We start from the raw sequence: 23,863 nt of genomic DNA on the forward strand, positions 1-23,863 counted from the left end.
ATATGGATACACTCCACATATTAGTGACAGATTAAACCAAGGCTGTAAAGACATGCACCCAATGAATCAAAATTCTTGCAAGACTGTCTAGTGGCCTATAGATGAATATATAAATTTGTACTGAATATGTTTATGCTTTCTTTTTCCTTGTAGCTCCAACAAAAGCACCATTACGCCCAAATTTAGGTAAGTGTTCGTTACTAGATTAGAATGATGATGGTACATGACCTAATTATCAACATTGCTATTTTCACCTGTAAATTTGCTTTATAATATACTTACTCTGTGTAGGTTCTACTCCTAGTCTTGGATTCCAAATACTGATGCAAAATACTGACCGAAATACTTCCCTGTGAAAGTGGCCTAAGGCCATTATCGCACACACAGTTTTGATGCAGTTTTTGATTCTTTTTTTTTAACCAAAGTCAGAAGTAGACCCGAAAGAAAGGAAAGGTATAAACAAAAGACTGACTCAGCTCCTTTCTTTTGTGTCCAGTCCTTCATATTTGGCAAAAAAAATTAAACAAAAATTGTACCAAATACTTCATCAAAACGACGTCTGTAATTATACCGTAAGAGTGAATTCACACGTGCAGTTTTGTTCAAGTTTTTTTTTTTTTTCCGTTTCTAAAGCCAAAACCAGGAGTGGATTGGAATAAGAGGATAATTAATATCTGTCCTTTATACTTTCTCTCCCTTTTATGATCCACACCTGTTTTTGGCTACAAACACTAGATAAAATAACTTGAACAAAACCTGATCAACACCTGCACGTGTGAATACACCATAACACATTTTTTTCATTACTCAAATTGAGACTCCAGGGAAATCTTCATAATTACAAAATTAACCTACTATTGTTATTTAACATATGAGTGCAAATGCAATTTTGCAAGGTGTTCTTTACACTAGAGGTCCCTAACACCGGAGCCAATTACAAATGCTGTTACATGCTTCTCAGTTATACAGGAAACGTTTTTTAAATGATGCCCCCACTCTGACATTACTTCCTGCCCTGCACCTATTAACCAAAGCTGCACTACATAGACTTCCTGCTCTGCCCTCATCCTGCATGCACTCTACACATAATACTGGTAATACTGAGAGATGTCTGCTCCCTTTCAAGAAATTATTTTTGCATTCTAGTCCAAATACAAGAGGAAGCAGCTTAAATGGAGAAGATGGCTCTCAGTATGAACAGTAGTATGTGCAGAGTGAATGCAATGGTTGGGCAGTACAGGAAATCTGTACGGTGCAGCTTCAGCCAACCACCACAAAGCACTGAGTGAGGTCTGAGATGAGGCCATTGCTTTGGCAACTTCTCCGGTACAGCCCAGGAAAATTTGCTGCAGTATGTGTTTTTGCGTGTGGAGTTAAGGATCTATTAGAGCATCTTGGAAATCTGTATTTTGGTCAGAGTAAAATAATAAATTGTTCGGTATGTTAAATGACCCTAGGAGGTCAGTTTTACTAATTATGAAAACTTGCCCAGTGTTTTATTTTAAAAATAGATGTTATTTTATATTCAACGTATACATTACCTGTATACTTTTATTTTCTGTAATCTTTCTTTTTCAGCTGAAATCCATAGTGAAAGTATTATTTTGAGAGATGATTTTGATTCTTACAAGCAGCAGGAATTGAACCCTAATATTTGGTAGGTGGAGTATCTATTGTTTATAACAATTTATGTAACATTACTATATTTTTTTTCTAAATATGACTGACTCATGACTGATTAATGAATTAACAATATACTTGGAAGATAATGCTTAGGCCTTGCTCACATCTGCGTTGGAGGCAGGGGCCCTCTGTCGCAGATCCAGTTGCGCTATGATTTCTAGTACAACCACGGACACCACAAAGGAAAGCCGATGGAACCCTTTAAAGTCAATGGCTTCCATCTGCCGCCGGTGTTCCGTGGTGGAATGGAACCATCGGCTCCCGTTTTCCCTTGTTCTGCTCCTCAGATGAAGCAGAACAACAGAAACCCCCGACACCGGTGTGAACATACCCTAAGGCCAGATTCACACGAGCGTGTTTTTTTTGCGCATTTTGTGCGCGTTGCAGTTCCGTGTGTCATCAGTGAATGGTGCGTGACTGCGTGATTTTCACACATATGCCATCCTTATGACACGCGGTTTTGCTGTTTAGAAAAATAAATGAAGGAAGTTCTTTTATTTTTTCCCTCATTTCTTTATCTACTGTTGCGTGAATCACACGCGACACATGGAAGTGCTTCCGTGTGCCGTGCGCGATTTTCACGCACCCATTGACTTCAATGGGTGCGTGATGCGCAAAAAACGGGCAAGTTCAGGACATGTCGTGAGTTTTACGCAGCGGACATACGCTGCTTGAAAATCACGGACTATCTGAACGGCCCCATTGACTAACATAGGTCCGTGCGTTCGTGTAAATAAGGCCTTACTTGGAATATAAAATTGTCAGTCCTTGGTATTTATGAAAGCAGAGGCAAACCACCTCACTGAATATACATAGGATCCACTAACAATGAAGTAATTAAAATTGATCTGAAATGAAAAATTTATAAACTTTTCAAATAGCCATCATAGTAACAGACCACAAACAAACTCTTGTGTAGTCTGATTCTGCAGTCATACTGCCCTCCATCTGCCCGCTACTTCTTGGCTAGCCTAGTGATTGTGTAATAGCAAGACATGAGGGACAGTTTAAAGAGAGTATGATTTCAGGATCAGACTACACAGGGATGCATAATTTTGCATAGAAGCTGTAGACACGAAGTGGTAGAACATTTTTATCAAGATCATTTCCAAAGTTTCTTTTTTTTATTTTAGATGAACGGGAACAATTTAAAAAAAAAAAATGGTTGCGAAGATGTGCATAGCCTTTTCAGACAAATAACTTGAGCAGTTAAAAGAGGGGCCATGACTGCTACATTTTTTTCATAAGGCCTAGTTCACACAGAGGAATTTGCTGGCAGAAAAAAATCTGCCTCTTAATTCTCTAAAGGAATTTAGAGGCAGATTTTGACCTCCCTGCACTTTTTTGCCACGGTTTTCGCAGAATTTTTCGCTCGCCGCCATTGAGAGCCACGGGCAAAAAGCGCAGTGAAAAACACTTTCCCTGCCTCCCATTGATTTCAATGGGAGGTCAGAGGCAGAACCGTGGCAAGAAAGAACCTGTCATTTTTTTTTCAAAAAAAGCCGCTAAAAGCAGACAAAAAAAAAAAGCCTTTTTAATGCCATTTTTTGTTGCATTTTTTTTTTTGTGTGGCTAGATGTTATATTAAAGTCTATAGGAAAATACCAAATTAAGTAAACATAAGTGTATTTTGGTCAGTGCCATTTTTTTCCGAACGCATCATGCTCTGGGTATGGCTGTTTTTTCAGCCGTTTTTTTCCATAAGTTCCTCAATAGGACTTAAAAAAACAAACAAAAAAGGCATGTACAAAATGACACCAAATAAAAAACGCCAACAAAAACACCACCAAAATGCCTTAAAAAAAGACACATGTTAAATTTAAATAATGCTAGCATTTTTATAAGCATTTTTTGATGCAGTTAGTAAATTAATGTGGTTAAAAAATTTTAATTTAACAATATATTACGTCTGCTAGTATCATTAGGAGAATAAAGAAAAACAGCTTTTTGTAATTTTTTTAAAAGAAACAGTAAATGGAGAGTGTTGTTGAATAGGCGTAAAACTGTTAGAAAATGTGAGGAATAGCAGATGTTTCCCTTCCCTTAAATTGTTTGGTGAGGTGAACTGGGCAGGGATATCTTCATCCGGTAAATGGTTGGAAATGTAGCTTCTTTTTATACCTAAAAAGATAAACATGATATGTGCTAATAGATTCAGTGACATTGAGAATTAGAGATAAAGTGAGCCATGGATAAATTATCATCCCTATTGCCAGGAAACACTCAGCACACGAGACAATGCAGGAAAAATGTGGGTTCAGTTCACATAAGAACAATAATTATGGGAGTATTTACCGTGAAAACATGTTAGGACCATTGCCCATGCTAGGCTGGAATCAACAGTTTCTGTGGTAGTTTTTGTATCATGTTTTGAGTCAAACACTGGAGTGGATACAAAAAAGGAAAGGAAAAGTATAAGGGCTTATTCAGACGAACGTATAATAGGTCCGTGCAACGCGCGTGATTTTCACGCGCCTCGCACGGACCTATGTTAGTCTATGGGGCCGTGCAGACTGTCCGTGAGTTTCACGCAGTGTGTGTCCGCTGCGTAAAACTCACGACATGTCCTATATTTGTGCGTTGTAAAACGCACACGCTCGTATAAATCCGGCCTAAGGCTGAATTCACACATACCGTTTTACTGCATTTTTGTGCGTTTTTTTGTGGTGTTTTTAATGTTGTTTTTTGTTGCGTTTTTTAGTGTGGCTAAGGCCGGATTTACACGAGTGTGTGCATTTTGCGCGCGCAAAAAACACTGCGTTTTGCGTGCGCAAAAGGTACTTCACAGCTCCGGGTGTCAGCCGCGTACGATGCGTGGCTGCGTGATTTTCGCGCGGCCGCCATCATTATGACACTCTGTATGTTTGTAAACAGAAAAGCACGTGGTGCTTTTCGGTTTTCATTCATACTGTAATGATAGGGGTAGGGAAACGGACAAGTGAGCCCTAATCTACCCGCCACTCTGTCCCTGCCTACTTGCAACGACCTGCCCTAGGCGACGGGGTACAACTGGGCAGCGGTCCCTACGCTCAGTAAGTGCACGAGACAAAACATACAAGGGAATATAAAGCAAAGAGAAAGGGGCGGTTGCCCACGGCGACACCGTGAGCAACAGAGTGGTGAACGAGCCAAGTCAAACCAGGAGAGCACGAGATACCAAACGCAGAGCAGAAGAATAGTCAGAAAGCCAGGGTCAGAATGGAGCAGGATCAAATTGTTAGGAGCTGTAGCTGGGCCAGGAAACCACACGGAAAGAATCACAAGCAAGGAGGGAAAGGAAAGGCAGGTATAAATAGACAGAGGGCGGGAGCTAGCTGAGTCTGGCCAGGCTGCGATAGGCTCTAGCACTCCTAAGCCTGCCAGCCTGAGTGGTGGAAGCTGGAGTCAGTCTCAGAGAGATAGACTCAGGTGAAGACTGATTACCTAAGGAAGTTAACCCCGAAGCTGTGCCTGGCAGATCCTTTACACATACTTTTTACTGCTGTTGCGCGAATCACGCGCGTCACACGGAAGTGCTTCCGTGTGCTGCGCGGGATTTTCACGCATCCATTGACTTCAATGGGTGCGTGATGCGCGAACAACGCACAAATATAGAACATGTCGTGAGTTTTATGCAGCGGACACACGCTGCGTGAAACTCACGGACAGTCTGCACGGCCCCATAGACTAACATAGGTCCATGCGAGGCGCGTGAAAATCACGCGCATTGCATGGACCTAATATACGTTCTTCTGAATAAGCCCTAAATGTTAGGGTATGTGCACACACACTAATTACGTCCGTAATTGACGGACGTATTTCGGCCGCAAGTACCGGACCGAACTCAGTGCAGGGAGCCGGGCTCCTAGCATCATAGTTATGTACGATGCTAGGAGTCCCTGCCTCTCCATGGAACTACTGTCCCGTACTGAAAACATGATTACAGTACGGGACAGTTGTCCTGCAGCGAGGCAGGGACTCCTAGCATCGTACATAACTATGATGCTAGGAGCCCGGCTCAATGCACTGTGTTCGGTCCGGGACTTGCGGCCGAAATACGTCCGTCAATTACGGACGTAATTAGTGTGTGTGCACATACCCTTACATTAGTGCGTGTAGTAAATTATCAAATGCACTAAACACAACTGTGTTTTGATTTGTGGCGTTTTTGTGTCAATTTTGTGGGACTGTGGCAGGGATCAGTCTGTTTTGTGTATCTCAGACTAGGCCCTTGTCCTCTAATTGTCCTTCTGTCAAAACTGAATTACCCAGCTCAGCCTCACTAACACTAAACTATGCTCTATTATTTCTAATAGTCCACACTGAAGATTTGATTTATAGCCCCCTGAAGGGTCCTGTTCTTCTCAAGTATGTAATCAAAACCCTGGCTACATTGCATATATGTACAGGTCAAACTTCCATTGCAAATCACCTGACTAGAATGATTTGGCTGGGAAATGGGTAGTCCCTTCAGGGTCAGGTCCCAGGTAAAGGTTTTAACCTTCTGTGGCATCTCAGTTACAATGTTTGAGGTTCTGCTACCAGAGTTGGTATCTATTTGGAGTCTCCTGTAAGGGTATGTGCACACGCTTACTAAAAAAAATCTGAAATTACAGAGCTGTTTTCAAGCAGCGTTTTTTGAGCTGTTTTTTTTTTATAGAGTCCATGAAAAACGGGTCCAAAAACGGCTCAAGAAGTGACATGCACTTATTTTTTGCGGAACAGTACGGCGTATTTCCCATTGAAATCAATGAACGGATATTTGGAGGCATTCTGCTTCCGATTTTATGTCCATTTTTCGGCCGTCTACGGCCAGAAAAATGGCTGATAATAAGCCGTGTGCACATACCCTAAGGGTCATGTTAGCTCCCCTACGAGAATTCATCCAATGACATGGAATATAGTGAGGCTGACATCAAGTCCAGAACTCTCATTACTTGAGAAGGGAATCTAAAGCCGGAACTAAATTAAACTCCTCAAAGGTATACTATGGGCCCTGCGGACTCAAGGGGTCGTGACGAGGGCTGTTTTCTATTGGATTTCATCCAATAAATAATTGCAAGCATCACTTAACGCTCCTCACACCTCTGCCTCTTCACCTCAAGGTGCAGCCACACACAGTGCCTCATTTTGGCACACAACATCCTAATACTTACTGGCATTAGGACCCTGTGTGCAGCAGCGCACACAACGTCCTGGTGCTGGCTGGAATAAGGAACCAGCGTGCAGCGGGGGAGCTAGCAAGTTAATGGAAGTCTGAATTATATTTTTTTTGTTCTAGTCTGGTGTCCGAATATATTTTGGAGTCTGGCCTGGGGTCTTAATTAATTTTGGGGTCTAGTCTGAAGTCTGAATTTATTTATGGGTCTGGTCTGTGCTCTGAATTTATTTCGGGACTGGAATAAGGTGTCAATTAATTTTGGGGTCTGAATAAACTTTGGGATCTGCTTTGGAGTCTGGATTAATTTTAAACAATGGTCTGAAGTCTGAATTTGTTTAGGGGTCTGGTCTAGGGTCTGAATGAATTTTGGGGTCTTTTCTGCACATGGGCACATAAGGCAACCTAGTATATTTCTGGGTTCACATCATCGAGTCTGTCTGGGATTACATAAAGAGGCAGAAGGATTTGAGGAAGTTTATATCCACAGAAGATCTGTGTTGTTTTTTTTAAACTCGTTTTATTAATCCCTTCCCGACATTTGCCGTACATGTACGTCATGGAAAGCATTGACTTCCCGCATCTTGCCGTACATGTACGCCGAATGTTTGTGACCGGCTCAGAAGCTGAGCCGGTGCCATTATCACCGGATCTCAGCTGTATCTTACAGCTGACATCCGGCTGTAACGGCGGGGACCGAAATTAGCTTCGATCCCCGCCATTAACCCCTTAAGTGCAGCGCTCAAACGCGATCGCTGCACTTAAGGTGTTTGCACCTCATCGGAACCCCAGTAATGAAATTGCCGGGGTTCCGGTGGCTGCAATGGCAACCGGAGGCCTAATACTGGCCTCCCTGTCTGCCTAGCACCAAAGCCGGTCAAGATCCGCCCGGCGGCGGAGCCTGATCGGCTTCCGTAGCTGCCGGCAAGATGGCGCCGGGTCAGGAGCTGATCCGGCGTCATCAGCGGTGGAAGTCAGCTGTACTGTACAGCTGACATCCACCTGTAATGGCAGGAACCGGAGCTAGCTCCGATCCCTGCAATTAACCCCTTCGATGCAGCAATCGAAAGCGATTGCTGCATCGTAGCGGTTACTAGCAGATCGCCAGCCCTGACAGGCAATCAGGACTGGCGACTGCTGTTATGGCAACAGGAAACACAATGGTCTCCTGCTCTGCCATTACGAAAGCCGATTTAGGCCCCGCCGGGAGGCGAAGCCTAATCGGCTTGCTGTCAGTGAATGACTGACAGATCTAATACATTGCACTATATAGGTAGTGCAATGTATTAGAAAAAAAAAAATCTGACCGTTGGACCTTCAAGTCCCCTAGTGGGACTTGAGAAAAAGTGTAAAAAAAGTATAAAAAAGTGTAAAAAAAAGTGACAATAATAAAAGTTTGAAAACAATAAAAGTTTCAAGTAATCAAATAAAACACAATCCCCCTTTTACTCTTATCAAGTCCTTTATTATTGAAAAATAATAATAAACCATATGTATTTGGTATCGCCGCGACCGTAACGACCTGAGGTATCAAAATATTATATTATTTATTGCACGCGGTGAACAGCATAAAAAACGTTACCAGAGTTTCTGTTTTTTAGTCACTTTGCCCTACAAATGTTAGAATAAAAAGTGATCAAAAAGTCGCACGTATCCAAAAATGGTATCTATACAAACTATAGCTCGTCCCGCAAAAAACAAGCCCTCATACACCTCCGTCGACAAAAAAATTAAAAAGTTATGGTTCTCACAACTTGGCGACAGAAAAAATACATTCTTTTTACAAAAGTAATTTTATTGTGCAAAAAGTTGTAAAACATAAAAAAGTGCTATATATTAGGTATCGCCGGAATCGTACTGACCCGCAGAATAAAGTTAACATGTAGTTTATAATGCATGGTGAACGCTGTATAAAAAAAAAACGAAAAAACCTGTGCCAGAATTGCGTTTTTTTGTTTACCTGGCATCCCAAAAAATAGGATAAAAGGTGATCAAAAAGTTGCATGTACCCCAAAATGGTACCAATAATAACTACAGCTCGTCCCGCAACAAACCAGCCCTCATACCGCTACGTCTATGAAAAATAAAATTAGTTATGGCTCCAATAAGTCAGGAAATAAAAAAATATGCAGTTGTGCCCGAGGGGAACATTTCTTCTGTTTGAAGAGGCGATTTATCAATTACCTAAAATTAGGGAACCAGGAAAGGGAGGGCCCAAACATATCCGCTGGAAGCGACGGTGCCCGTATTATACCAGGACAACACTTCCTAGCAAAATTCCCCAAACTACAAAGGCGCGGAGTGTGGATAAAAAGGGGGATAATAAAGGACGCCATATATCAGTGCGACACCGGCCTGTGCAGAAAGGATTGCTTCACAGCGTAACACACATCTATGGATTATTTTATTGTTTTTTTTTACCCCATTATTATACCACCTGACTATGCCCCTTATATACTCTGCCGGGCTTACATATGCCCTACATTATAAACGGAAACACCAGTAAGACTCCAAACAAAACTACTACCAAGCAAAATCCACGCTCCAAAAGCCAAATGGCATTTCCTCCCATCTGAACCCTACAGCGTGCCCAAACAGCAGTTTCCTTCCACATATATGGCACCGTCCTACCCGGGAGAACCCTTTTAGCAATTTTTGGGGTGTGTGTCTCCAGTGGCATAAGCTGGGCACGACATATTTGCCACTGAATGGCATATCTAGGGAAAAATATAAATTTTTAATTTGCACCATCCACAGCGCATTCATTTATGGAAAAGACCTGTGGGGTGAAAATGCTCACTACACCCCTTAATAAATGCCTTGAGGGGTGCAGTTTCCATAATGGGGTCACTTCCCAGGGGTTTATTTTTATTATTTCACATCTGAGCCTCTGCAGTTGTGAACCAATACTTTGTAAATCGCCAAATTAGGCCTCAATTTTACATGGTACGCTTTCACTCCTGAGCCTGGTCGACTGTCCAGGCAAGAGATTAGGGCCAAATGTAGGGTGTTTCTAAAACCAGGAAACCCAGCATAATAATTAGAGCGCGGTCTTGTTATGGTGGCACAAGCCGGGCACCACATATTGTCCACATATCTGTGGAAAAAATCCCATTTTCACTCTGCAACATCGAGTTCACACTAATTTCTACAAAACACCTGCAGGGTTAACATGCTAACTACACGCCTAGGTAAATGCATTGAGGGGTGTAGTTTCCAAAATTGGGTCACTTCTGGGGGGTTTCCACTGTTTTGGGCCCACAGGCGCCCAGAAACCAATCCAGCAACATCTGCACTCCAAATGGCGGTCCTTCCCTTCTGAGCCCTGCCGTGTGCCCAAACAGCAGTTTATGACCAAATATGGGGTATTGCCGTACTCGGTAGAAATTGCTTTACAAATGTTGGGTTCTTTTTTTCCTTTATTTGTTGCGAAAATGAAAAAATTTGCGCTAAAGCTACGTCTTATTGAAGAAAAAGGATTGTTTTTATTTTCACTGCCCAATTCTAATAAATTCTATGAAACATCTGTGGGGTCAAAATGCTCACTACGCCCCTAGATGAATTCCTCAAGAGGTGTAGTTTCCTAAATGTTGTCACTTTTTGGGCGTTTTCATTGTTTTTTCCCCTCAGGGGCTTTGCAAATGTGACATGGCCGCCGCAAACCATTCCTGCTCAATGTGATCTCCAAAAGCCAAATAGCGCTCTTTCCCTTCTAAGCCAAGCCGTGTCTCCAAACAGCCGTTTATTACCACATGTGGGGCATTGTTTTACTCGGGAGAAATTGCTTTACAAATTTTGTGGTGCTTTTTCTCCTTCAGTCCTTGTGGAAATGAGTAAAAATAAGCTAAACCTACATTTTCTTTGAAAAAATGTTGATTTTTATTTTCAGGGCCTACTTCCAATAATTTCTACAAAAAAACTGTGGGGTCAAATCGCTCACTATACCCCTAGATAATTTCCTCAATGGGTGTAGTCTCCAAAATGGGGTCACTTGTGGGGGGTTTCCACTGTTTTGTCTCCTCAGGGACTTCGTAAATGTGACATAGCCTCCGCAAACCATTCCTGCTAAACTTGAGCTCCAAAAGCCAAATAGCGCTCTTTCCCTTCTCAGCCCTGCCGTGTCTCCAAACAACCGTTTATTACCACATGTGGGGTACTGTTTTACTCGGGAGAGATTGGTTTACAAATTTTACGGTGCTTTTTCTCCTTCAGTCCTTGTGGAAATGAGAAAAAATTAGCTAAACCTACATTTTCTTTGAAAAAATTTATATTGTCATTTTCAGGGCCTATTTCCAATAATTTATGCAAAAAACCTGTTGGGTCAAAACACTCACTATACCCCTAGATAATTTCCTCAATGGGTGTAGTTTCCAAAATGGGGTCACTTGTGGGGGTTTCCACTGTTTTGTCCCCTCAGGGGCTTTGTAAATGTGACATGGCCTCCGCAAACCATTCCTGCTAAACTTGAGCTCCAAAAGCCAAATAGCGCTCTTTCCCTTCTCAGCCCTGCCGTGTCTCCAAACAACCGTTTATTACCACATGTGGGGTATTGTTTTACTCGGGAGAAATTGCTTTACAAATTTTACGGTGCTTTTTCTCCTTTAGTCCTTGTGGAAATGAGAAAATAAATCGCTAAACATACATTTTCTTTGAAGAAATGTTGATTTTAATTTTCACGGCCTACTTCCAATAATTTCTGTAAAAAACCTGTGTGGTCAAAATGCTCACTGTACCCCTAGATAATTTCCTTGAGGTGTGTAGTTTCCCAGATGGGGTCACTTTTGGGGGATTTTGACTGTTTTGGCACCGCAAGAGCCCTTCAAACCTGACATGGTGCCTAAAATTTATTCTAACAAAAATAATCCACTAGGTGTTCCTTTGCTTCTGAGGCCGGTGCTTCAGTCCAGTAGCACGCTACGGCCACATGTGGGATATTTTCTAAAACTGCAGAAACTGGGCAACAAATATTGAGTTGCATTTCTCTGGTAAAACCTTCTGTGTTATAAAAAAAATTGTACTAAAAATGTATTTCTGCAAAAAAATATGAAATTTGTAAATTTCACCTCTACTTTGCTTTAATTCCTGTGACATGTGTAAAGGGTTAAGACATTTTCTAAATGCTGTTTTGAATACTTTGAGGGGTGAAGTTTTTAAAATCGGGTGACTTTTTGGGGGTTTCTAATATATAAGGCCCTCAAAGCCACTTCACAACTGAACTGGCCCCTGTAAAAATGTCCTTTTGAAATTTTCTTGAAAATTTGAGAAATTGCTGCTAAAGTTCTAAGCCTTGTGTAAAGGATCTGCCAGGCACAGCTTCGGGGTTAACTCCCAGAACTAATCAGTCAGCACCTGAGAATACATCCCTGAGACTGACTCCTGCTTCCACCATTCAGGCTGGCAGGCTTAGGAGTGGGAGAGCCTATCGTAACCTGGCCAGACTCAGCTAGCTCCCGCCCTCGGTCTATTTAAGCCTGCACTTCCTGTCCCTCGGTGCTTGTGATTCTTTCCTTGTGGTTTCCTGGCCCAGCTACAGCTCCTGCTATTTTTGATCCTGCTGCATACAGACCCTGGCTTACCGACAACTCTTCTGCTTTTCGTTTTGTACCTCGCACACTCCTGGCTTGACTCGGCTCGTTCACCACTCTGGTTGCTCACGGTGTTGCCGTGGGCAACGGCCCCTTTTCCTTGCTTGTGTTCCTTTGTATGTTTGTCGTGTTTGTCGTGCACTTACTGAGCGCAGGGAACGCCGCCCAGTTGTACCCCGTCGCCTAGGGCGGGTTGTTGCAAGTAGGCAGGGACAGAGTGGCGGGTAGATTAGGGCTCACTTGTCCGTCTCCCTACCCCCTGCCATTACACCTTGTAACGTCATAGAAAAATAAAAGGATGTTCAAAAAACGATGTCAATCTAAAGTACACATATGGGGGATGTTAATTAGCAACAATTTTGTGTGGTATAACTGCCTGTCTTACAAGCAGATACATTTAAATTGAGAAAAATGCTAATTTTTGCAATTTTTCGCTAAATTTTGGTGTTTTTCACAATTAAATACTGAACATATCGAGCAAATTTTGCCAGTAACTTAAAGTCCAATGTGTCACGAGAAAACAGTCTCAGAATCGCCTGGATAGGTGAAAGCATTACGGAGTTATTACCACATAAAGTGACACATGTCAGATTTGAAAAATGAGGCTCAGTCAGGAAGGTCAAAAGTGGCTAAAGAGGGAAGGGGTTAAGAACTGTTGCAGTAACAAGTATAAAATCAGTCACACAACTCTGATTGTAAAATACATCACATTGGATCAAGGAAATTTACATACAGCAAGTCAAGTAATGAGAACATACAGAACATTCCAGGAATATAATATGCCATAAAAAATGGCGCTTAGACTGGTTTACTTTAACGTATGTATGACTATTCTAAGACAAAAAACAAGAACAGAAATAAAAGAAAACAAAACAGCCTAGGACCTGTGTCACCCACGAGCATCTAATAAATCAGGCACAGCAAGTTCAAGGAGATACATAACAAAAATGCGGGTCACTTATGTTACTATCTCATCGTATCTGGTGAAACAGCAGAGTGGCTGACTGTCAAAAGGGAGTTGTTCAAAATATCCCAAACTTTAGAAAACTTAGTACTACAACCACGATTCAGAAATACTACCTTCTCGAAAGGTATTACAGAATTTACCAATCCCTTCCAATGACCGATGGATGGAAGTCGATCATTCATCCAATGCTGTGGTATAGTTTTTCGTGGTAGAAACAGAGTCTCTCTCAAAAAAATTCTAGTATGGTGATTCCATGTCTCCCCATCCAGTATACCAAATAAACATATCTTAGGACATAAAGGAATACCTACATGTAATAAGGACGATAACAGGGATAGTATATCATTCCAAAAGTCCCTAATGATGGTACATGACCATATCATATGCCAAAAATCTGCCTCAGGGACATGGCATCTCAGACAGTCTGAAGAAGGCAATCGTCCCATTTTGAATATCCTAACCGGGTTCAAATATGCCTGGTGTATTATACATAACTGGATCATTTTATTATTTGCGGATGGGGAAACATGAAGATGGGATTCCAAAATATCATTCCAATCATCTGTCTGAATTGTAGGAATCCACCATTTCCATCTACTCTCTATAGCAAGTGGTGTGGAATTCACCGTGATGGATAACAAATGGGTATAGAGAGTGGATATCAGGCCTCGTGGACCCTGGGAGTTAAGAATCCCTATAAGTGGGAAGGAAGAGATTGTTAAGTTATTTCTCAAGTGATGGAATTGGGTATGTAAAATATGACGAATCTGCAGATACCTATGAAAATGGGTGCGAGGTATGTCATACTTAGTTTGCAACTGAGTGAATGAAATTAGGACATTATCCTCATATAGGTACCCTATGGTTCCAATAGCTGGAGATATCCGTGGTGGCATTAAAGGAAAGTACGAAGCATTGTTCCATAAAGGCATTTCAGACACAATATCATTGTAACCCAGCTGCTTTTTCGCTTGTGTCCAAACCACACCAGCCAGCTTGTGTAAGGGCAAGGGTTTAATATGGGCTGGGAGAGAATTTACTTCAAGGGAGCCGAGCAAACATTGACTTCCAAGTACATGAGCCAAATGGTGCTCTGAGTTGGGAAGATCCTTTTCAGGCATCCAGAAACTTAAGGTTTTCAGCTGACCCGCTAAATAATATAAAAATAAATCTGGTAGAGCCATCCCTGCCAGTGCCTTAGGCCTTTGGAGCGTGGACAACCTAAGTTTATGTCTAGAATTTCCCCATATAAACAGTGATCAGAAGATCTGTGGTTAGCTTTCCACGATGTTCGCAACAATCTCCCTTCCAAGTTCCTTCAAAAACTGTGTGCAAGTGTACCTGGCAGAATTGATGCTGTTTTGAAGGCAAAGGATGATCACACCGAAAATGTATTTGATTTTGATTTCTCTTCCGTTCGTTCACTTTGTATTTTGTTGATTGATAAAAAAAATATGAACACTTTTATTTTTGAAAGGGTTCTCACTTTGCAACATGTTTCCACAACTGCCTAAAACCTCCACAACTGCCTAAAGCGATATATATATATATATATATATATATATATATATATATATATATACACACACCATTCAGCCATATCATTAAAACCATCTGCCTAATATAGTGTAGTTCCTTCTCTAGTCGCCAAAACAGCTATGATCTGGCAAGGCATAGACTCCATGAGACTTGGGTGGTGGAAGATGGAGTCAGTCTCACAGTCATAGAAGCAGGTGCAGACTGATTACCTATGGGCGTCGACACAGAAGTTGTGTCTGGCAGATCCTTTACAGATCCATAATAAGATACACCATGAAGTGTGGAAGAGCCCCAAACTAAATCAAACCTGCTGGACACATGAATGGCCCTAATAAGGATCCCACTTCAACGCATGTGGTAATTCCTAAAATAGGATAAGATCATGAAGAAATGTGATATACAACGCAAAAAGCCACAAACCTAAAACATCGTAAGAATAAGACAATAGATACAAGCCAGGTCGAGGGGCGCACACTTAAAAACAAAGACCAGCCCCACACGTATCGCCAGGAGAAACCTATCTTCCTCAGTGGTATAAACAAGACTGATATGGTGTCCTTTTATATATATATTTGGCGCGAGCAGACCTGATGGGAAAACAGATGCATCATCGACCAGGAGCCAGGGAGTAAATATACGGCAGTGATGAGCAGGAGCGACGGCCGTTATGTTAGCAGCAGATCCTTTAGGGTATGTTCACACGAGGGCGTCCGTAACGTGACGCTGCTATTCATTGGAGTCAATGAATAACGGCTCCAATTACGGCCAAAGAAGTGACAGGTCACTTCTTTGATGCGGGCGTCTATTTACGCGCCGTCATTTGACAGCGGCGCGTAAATTCCGCCTCGTGTGAACAGACAAACATCTGCCCATTGCTTTCAATGGGCAGATGTTTGTCAGCGCTATTGAGGCGCTATTTTCGGACGTAATTCGGGGCAAAAACGCCCGAATTACATCCGTAATTAGTGCGTGTGAACATACCCTCAGATCGTGAAAGCTGAGAGGTGGGACAGCCATTGATCGGACTTGTTTTTCCAGCACATCCCCAGATGCTTGATCGGATTGAGAGCTAGGGAATTTGGAGGCCAAGTTTACACCTTTAACTCTGTCATGATCCTCAAACAATAATGCGCCCTGCAGTGTGGAGGGGCACATTGCCCTTATGAAAGAGAGCACTACTTTTAGGGAATACCGTTACTATTAAGGGGTGTACTTGATCTACAGCAAAGTTTAGGTAAGTAATAGGTGTCAATGTAACATCCACATGAAAGCCAGGACCCAAGGTTTCCCAGCAGAACATTACCCAGAGAATCACACTGCCTCTTGTGGCTTGGCTTCTACCCATAGTGCTTTCCTGGTGCCTTCTCTTTCCCAGGTAAGCGACGGACACGCACACGACTGTCCACATGATGTAAAAGAAAACGAGGTTCATTAGACCAGGCCACCTTATTCCATTGCTCAATGGTCCAGTTCTGATGCTCACATGCCCATTGTCAATGCTTTCAGTGGTGGACAGGGGTTGGCATGGGCACTCGGATTATTCTGACGTTACGTAGCCCCAAGTGCAGCAAGCTGTCATGCACTTTGTTTTCTGACTACTTTCTATCATAGCCAGCATTACCTTTTCAGCAATTTATGCTACGGTAGATCTCTTGTAGTATCAGATGAGATGGGCTAGCCTTCACTACCCTCAAAAATCAATGAGCCTTGGGCGCCTATGAACCTGTTGCTGGTTCACCGGTTGTCCTTCCTTTTGAACCACTTTTGGTAGGTATTAACCACTGCATAACAAGACCACCCCAATCACAATTTGGCTCTTGTCAAATTTGCTCAAATCCTTACAATTGCAATAACGGACTGTTCACTTGCTGTCTAATATATCCCACCCTTTTACAGGTTTCATTGTATCAAGATAATCAATATTATTCAGTTTGTCAGTGGTCTTAATGTTATGGTTGATTGGTGTATATTAAAATTAGCCATAGTAAATAAATAAATAAATATATATATATATATATATATATATATATATATATATATATATAATATATATATATAATGGAAAAGCAGCAGCACTCACAATGCAATTCCAAGATGGTCTCAGGTGCAAGCAGGTAATCCCAATCCGGGCGATATAGATCAATATTGAAGAGAGACCCACAGCACTTCGTGTTAGTGAAAAAAATGGTGGTTTATTAAGCCAGCACAAGCTGCAACGTTTCCGTCCTGCTATAGAACGGAAACATTGCAGCTTGTGCTGGCTTAATAAACTACCATTTGTTTCACTAACACGGAGTGCTGTGGGACTTTCTTCAATATATATATATACATTATCCATCTATATACAGTGAAGGAAATAAGTATTTGATCCCTTGCTGATTTTGTAAGTTTGCCCACTGTCAAAGACATGAACAGTCTAGAATTTTTAGGCTAGGTTAATTTTACCAGTGAGAGATAGATTATATTTAAAAAAAAACAGAAACTCACATTGTCAAAATTATATATATTTATTTGCATTGTGCACAGAGAAATAAGTATTTGATCCCTTTGGCAAACAAGACCTAATACTTGGTGGCAAAACCCTTGTTGGCAAGCACAGCAGTCAGACGTTTTTGTAGTTGATGATGAGGTTTGCACACATGTTAGATGGAATTTTGGCCCACTCCTCTTTGCAGATCATCTGTAAATCATTAAGATTTCGAGGCTGTCGCTTGGCAACTCGGATCTTCAGCTCCCTCCATAAGTTTTCGATGGGATTAAGGTCTGGAGACTGGCTAGGCCACTCCATGACCTTAATGTGCTTCTTTTTGAGCCACTCCTTTGTTGCCTTGGCTGTATGTTTCGGGTCATTGTCGTGCTGGAAGACCCAGCCACGAGCCATTTTTAATGTCCTGGTGAAGGGAAGGAGGTTGTCACTCAGGATTTGACGGTACATGGCTCCATCCATTCTCCCATTGATGCGGTGAAGTAGTCCTGTGCCCTTAGAAGAGAAACACCCCCAAAAGATAATGTTTCCACCTCCATGCTTGACAGTGGGCACGGTGTTCTTTGGGTCATAGGCAGCATTTCTCTTCCTCCAAACACGGCGAGTTGAGTTAATGCCAAAGAGCTCAATTTTAGTCTCATCTGACCACAGCACCTTCTCCCAATCACTCTCAGAATCATCCAGATGTTCATTTGCAAACTTCAGACGGGCCTGTACATGTGCCTTCTTGAGCAGGGGGACCTTGCGGGCACTGCAGCATTTTAATCCATTACGGCGTAATGTGTTACCAATGGTTTTCTTGGTGACTGTGGTCCCAGCTGCCTTGAGATCATTAACAAGTTCCCCCCGTGTAGTTTTCGACTGAGCTCTCAGGATCAAGGATACCCCACGAAGTGAGATTTTGCATGGAGCCCCAGATCGATGTCGATTGACAGTCATTTTGTATGTATTCCATTTTCTTACTATTGCACCAACAGTTGTCTCCTTCTCACCCAGCATCTTACTTATGGTTTTGTATCCCATTCCAGCCTTGTGCAGGTCTATGATCTTGTCCCTGACATCCTTAGAAAGCTCTTTTGTCTTGCCCATTTTTTAGAGGTTAGAGTCTTTTATACAGGTGACCATTTAAGAAAGCTGTCTTTAATGCAGGCACCAAGTTGATTTGGAGCGTGTAACTGGTTTGGAGGAGGCTGAATTCTTAATGGTTGGTAGGGGATCAAATACTTATTTCTCTGTGCACAATGCAAATAAATATATATAATTTTGACAAGGTGATTTTCTGTTTTGTTTTTTTTATATATAATCTATCTCTCACTGGTAAAATTAACCTAGCCTAAAAATTCTAGACTGTTCATGTCTTTGACAGTGGGCAAACTTACAAAATCAGCAAGGGATCAAATACTTATTTCCTTCACTGTATATCATTATAGACATTATCCATCTATCTGTCTGTCTATCTACAAAAATAGAATCCAGCAGCACAGGCTTAAGTGAAAGGGGGTTCAAGCCCTAGGGTATGTTCACACGACCAAGTTTCAGACGTAATTCGGGCGTTTTACGCCACGAATTACGTCTGAGAAAACAGCTCCATTACGCCGACAAACATCTGCCCACCATTACTTTCAATGGGTTTTACAATGTACTGTGGCGACGACCTGTCATTTTACACGTCGCTGTCAAAAGACGGCGCGTAAAAAAGACGGCTCATCAAAAGAAGTGCAGGTATTTTGCGCTGTCATGTGAACATACCCTAAGGGAACTGACCACGGTCCCTCTAGACAAAAAGCAGTAAATAGGCAGCACTCACAAAGGCTTATAGAGAAAAAAGAGGGGGCTTTATTGACCATAAAAGTGCCACGTTTCGGCTCACACAACATGAGCCTTTCTCCTCCGGTTGTGTGAGCCGAAACGTTGCACTTTTGGGTTCAATAAAGCACCCTCTTCTTTCACTATAAGCCTTTTCTGAGTGCTGCCTATTTACTGCTTTTATCTATCTATCCTATCTATCCTATCTATCCTATCTATCTATCTATCTATCTATCTATCTATCTATCTATCTATCTATCTATCTATCTATCATCTAAACTTTTGCATTGTACTGTGTGTAGATAGATAGATAGATAGATAGTGTAATGGCAGGAAGGAGGTGAAGGGAAAGTGAGCCCTAATCTACCCACCGCCCTGTCCCTGCCTACTTGCAACGACCCGCCCTAGGCGACGAGGTACAACTGGGCGGCGGTCCCTACGCTGTCTAAGTGCACAGGAAAACAAACAGGGAACACGCAAGGGAAGGGGCAGTAGCCACGGAACGCCACGAGGAAACGGAGCGGCGAACGAACAGTCAGGACCAGGACGAAGTGAGTACACCCGAGCGGGCCCGGAGACAGAAGCAAGCCAGGGGCAAAGCAAAGGAGGTCAAGCAGAACTGCAGCAAGGCAGAAGCACGGCAGAAGCAGGCTGGAGCAAGCAGCAGTGGGGCCAGGAATCCAAAAGAATTACAAGCACTGAGGGAGAGAACAGGGCAGGTAATAAAGGACAGGGGGCGGAGCTAACTCCGACAGACCAGGCCGCGATAGGCTCTCCCACTCCTGAGCCTGCCACCCTGGTTGGTGGGAGATGGTGTCAGTCGAACAGGTCTGGCCTCAGGTGTGGATTGATTAATCCCAGGAGTATACCTAGATGAAGTACCTGGCAGATCCCTAACAGTACTCCCCCTTTTATGAGGGGCCACCGGACCCTTACTAAGGGGACCCGGTTTAGTGGGGAAGAGAAGGTGGAACCTCCTGATCAATACCCCAGCGTGAACATCACGGGCAGGTACCCAAGTCCTCTCCTCCGGCCCGTATCCTCTCCAATGGACCAGGTACTGGAGGGAGCCCTGGACCATCCTACTGTCCATAATCTTGGCCACCTCGAATTCCACCCCCTCAGGGGTGAGAACGGGAACAGGAGGTATCCTCGAGGGGGACCAGGACGGGGAGCAGCGTTTAAGGAGGGAGGCATGGAAGACGTCATGTATGCGAAAGGATGGGGGGAGCTCCAGACGGAAGGATACAGGGTTGAGGACTTCAATGATCTTATAAGGTCCAATAAATCGGGGAGCAAACTTCCTGGACGGGACCTTAAGGCGCAAGTTCCTGGACGACAACCAGACCAAATCCCAGACGACAAACCGGGGGTTAGCAGAACGTCTACTATCCGCCTGAATCTTTTGTGCGCTCTGGGACGCCTCTAGGTTCTTCTGAACCTGGGCCCAGACAGTGCACAGTTCCCGATGAACATCCTCTACCTCAGGATTATTGGAACAACCAGGGGAGACGGAGGAGAACCTTGGGTTAAACCCGAAATTACAGATAAACGGGGAGACCCCTGACGAGTTACTGACCCGGTTATTCAGGGAAAATTCAGCAAGGGGAAGGAATGAGACCCAATCGAATTGACAGTCAGGACCAGGACGAAGTGAGTACACCCGAGCGGGCCCGGAGACAGAAGCAAGCCAGGGGCAAAGCAAAGCAGGTCAAGCAGAACTGCAGCAAGGCAGAAGCACGGCAGAAGCAGGCTGGAGCAAGCAGCAGTGGGGCCACGAATCCAAAAGAATTACAAGCACTGAGGGAGAGAACAGGGCAGGTAATAAAGGACAGGGGGCGGAGCTAACTCTGACAGACCAGGCCGCGATAGGCTCTCCCACTCCTGAGCCTGCCACCCTGGTTGGTGGGAGATGGTGTCAGTCGAACAGGTCTGGCCTCAGGTGTGGATTGATTAATCCCAGGAGTATACCTAGATGAAGTACCTGGCAGATCCCTAACAGATAGATAGATAGATAGATAGATAGATAGATAGATAGATAGATAATATATTTAAAAAAATAGGCAGCACTCCAAACGTAGATGAAAATAAAGAGCTACTTTATTCACCCTGGAGCGACTTTTCGGCTCCACACACTAGAGCCTTTCTCCAACTTGAGAAAGGCTCTAGTGTGTAGAGCCGATACGTCACACCAGGGCAAAAGTAGCTCTTTATTTTCATCCACGTTTGGAGTGCTGCCTATTTTTTGAATATTTTCTATCCAGAAGGGACTTTGGTCGTGCACCCACCCATCTATATATATAGATGTGTATATCTATATATCTATATATATATCTATATGTATATATATATCTATGTGTGTATATATATATGTGTATAGATATAGATATTTATAAATTAACCAATTATACCAAACAGGTGATAATGACCATCATTTTCATATGTAGGTAGGTAGGTTAAAAAACGGTCATTAACTGTAACAGAAACAGCTGTGTGGAGGCGTAAAACTGGGTGAGGAACAGACAAACTCTGATACAAAGGTGAGATTGGGGAAGACCGTTTCATGTCACAGGTCCACCATGGCAAGTCTGAGCACAGCAACAAGACACAAGGTATTTATACTGCATCAGCAAATTCTCTCCCAGGCAAAGATTTCAAAGCAGACTTGGATTTCAAGGTGTGCTGTTCAAGCTATTTTGAACAACAAAGAAACGGGCAACATCTAGGACCGTAGACGGAGGGGTTGTCCAAGGAAACTGCAGTAGATCAAAGACAAATGCTTACTTCCCTTCAAAATCAGAAGATGCCCAGCAGTGCCATCAGTTCTGAACTGGCAGAAACCAATGGGACACAGGGCTGGAGAATAGCACAATGATGAGTGTCTGCAGGCAACAGTGAAGCATGGTGGAGGTTCCGTGCAGGTTTGCAGCTGCATTTCAGCAAATTCAGTTGGGGATTTGATCAGGATTAATGCTGAGACATACAGGCAGATACTTATCCATCATAAACTATCTTCAGCGTAAAGAAGAACAAGGAGTCCTGGAAGTGATGATATGGCCCCCACAGAGCCCTGGTCTCAACATCAGTCTGTCTGGGATTACATAAAGAGAGAGAAGGACTTGAGGAAGTGTACATCCACAGAAGATCTGTGCTTAGTCGTCCTTGATGTTTGGTACAACCTCCATGTCGAGTTATTTCAAAAACTGTGCGCAAGTGTACCTAGAAGAATTAATGCTGTTACATAAAATTAGCCATAGTCTTCAATCATAGGAACCAAATAATAAAAGCCATAATTTTCCTTAAAGTCCATTTCCACCTTTTAACACTGTGTTGTTCTTAGGTACAGCTTTCTGTGTTGATTTATTTTTAATATATCTTTATAGGGTAGGGAGTTCTGTTTTTATGATACTGAGCTGTAAATCCCCTGCAAAGACATAGGGGGGAATGTAAGAACATTTCTACACCAGCAAAGAAATGGGCAAAAAGTTGCGACTTTTTGGCTGTTTTCGCTACTCTCTGCACTTGTTTAAAAGGTGGGCGGAGCTTAATGAAAAGGGCACCACTCCGGTGTTTGGCTCAAAAAATGGATCAACATGGATCAAAGCTGTGTGTGTTCTGTGGATGCCACGGCCAGTTGCCTTTACTACAATTTATGGCAAAAACTGGGGCAAATTATCGTGGAAATCTGACTGGCGTAGATTTCATTGAGTGGCGCATGGACAGCTGCAGGTGTGACAAATTTATTAAGAGGCCTTTGCCTTGTGCCTTATCCTAGAGGATAAAAATGACCTAATATTTTATAATGATCCTTTTAAGTACAGGCATATCAAATAAGTTCCCAATATAGCACAATAAATTACGTTGAATCAATGACCCAGGTTGATCTTGTTTGATTTTGATGTACTTTAGTGTCACAATTAGCAATAATGAAGACCTACAGACAGGCAGAATGTTTAATACAACTAATAATCAGTAAATAGTGGTGCATGTTTTTTTGTTCTGCAACTGATCTAAGCTCATTGGAAAAGTGATGACAGATTGCTAGTTTTTTAAGTCAGTCACCCGTTGATCATAATTGGAGTGAATTGTTAATATTTCAACATACCTTGGATAAGAAAGGGTTGTACATAGAAAAATGGTAGAATGATATAAAAGTAATATTTGAGAGCTGAAAGAATGCTAAAGAGACAAACACCATAGTTGATTTTAAAATGTTACCATGCCGTTACCCTAGAGACATGGGGAGGGTAGCATGCAGAAGCTTTTTCAAATTTCCAAACAAAAAGCAATGTTTTATACATTTTGTTGAAGTTTTCATTCTAGCAATGGGAAAAATGTTCACCAATTAAATAATATATATTCTTTATTTTATTTTATCATGTAGGGCACCATGCAAAAACTGTGAAGTCGGAGAGCTGTGTGGTGTAATTATGCATGGGAGCGCTGTAACATTTTGTGATCCATATGGTCCAAGAGAAATCGTAAGTTAATATTTTAATTTAGGAGTCAAATTATTTGAACAGTTTTGTTTACACTTGACTATATTTTCCTTCAATTTCAATACATTTTCATTATCATTTTAAAGTTGGAAGCAGGCATTTTTCTGTATTTTGGTAAGGCCTCCTTCACACACACAGAAATTTATAGGTGGTTTAAACGGC

At 42.4% G+C, this 23,863-nt stretch overlaps 1 protein-coding gene across 4 annotated transcripts in view; it reads left to right on the forward strand.

The window, feature by feature from the left end:
* Positions 1-23,863, forward strand: part of RELN (reelin) — a 749,731-nt gene that overhangs the window by 267,937 nt on the left and 457,931 nt on the right. For all 4 annotated transcript variants that reach the window (XM_075857310.1, XM_075857311.1, XM_075857308.1 and 1 more), the window contains exons 5-7: positions 154-186; positions 1,579-1,657; positions 23,587-23,683. In XM_075857310.1, the coding sequence (XP_075713425.1) occupies positions 154-186; positions 1,579-1,657; positions 23,587-23,683 (209 nt within the window). The remainder of the gene's footprint in view (positions 1-153; positions 187-1,578; positions 1,658-23,586; positions 23,684-23,863) is intronic.

The sequence above is a fragment of the Rhinoderma darwinii genome, chromosome 3 (genome assembly GCF_050947455.1).
Source record: "Rhinoderma darwinii isolate aRhiDar2 chromosome 3, aRhiDar2.hap1, whole genome shotgun sequence".
NCBI classification, from domain to species: Eukaryota; Metazoa; Chordata; class Amphibia; order Anura; family Rhinodermatidae; genus Rhinoderma; species Rhinoderma darwinii.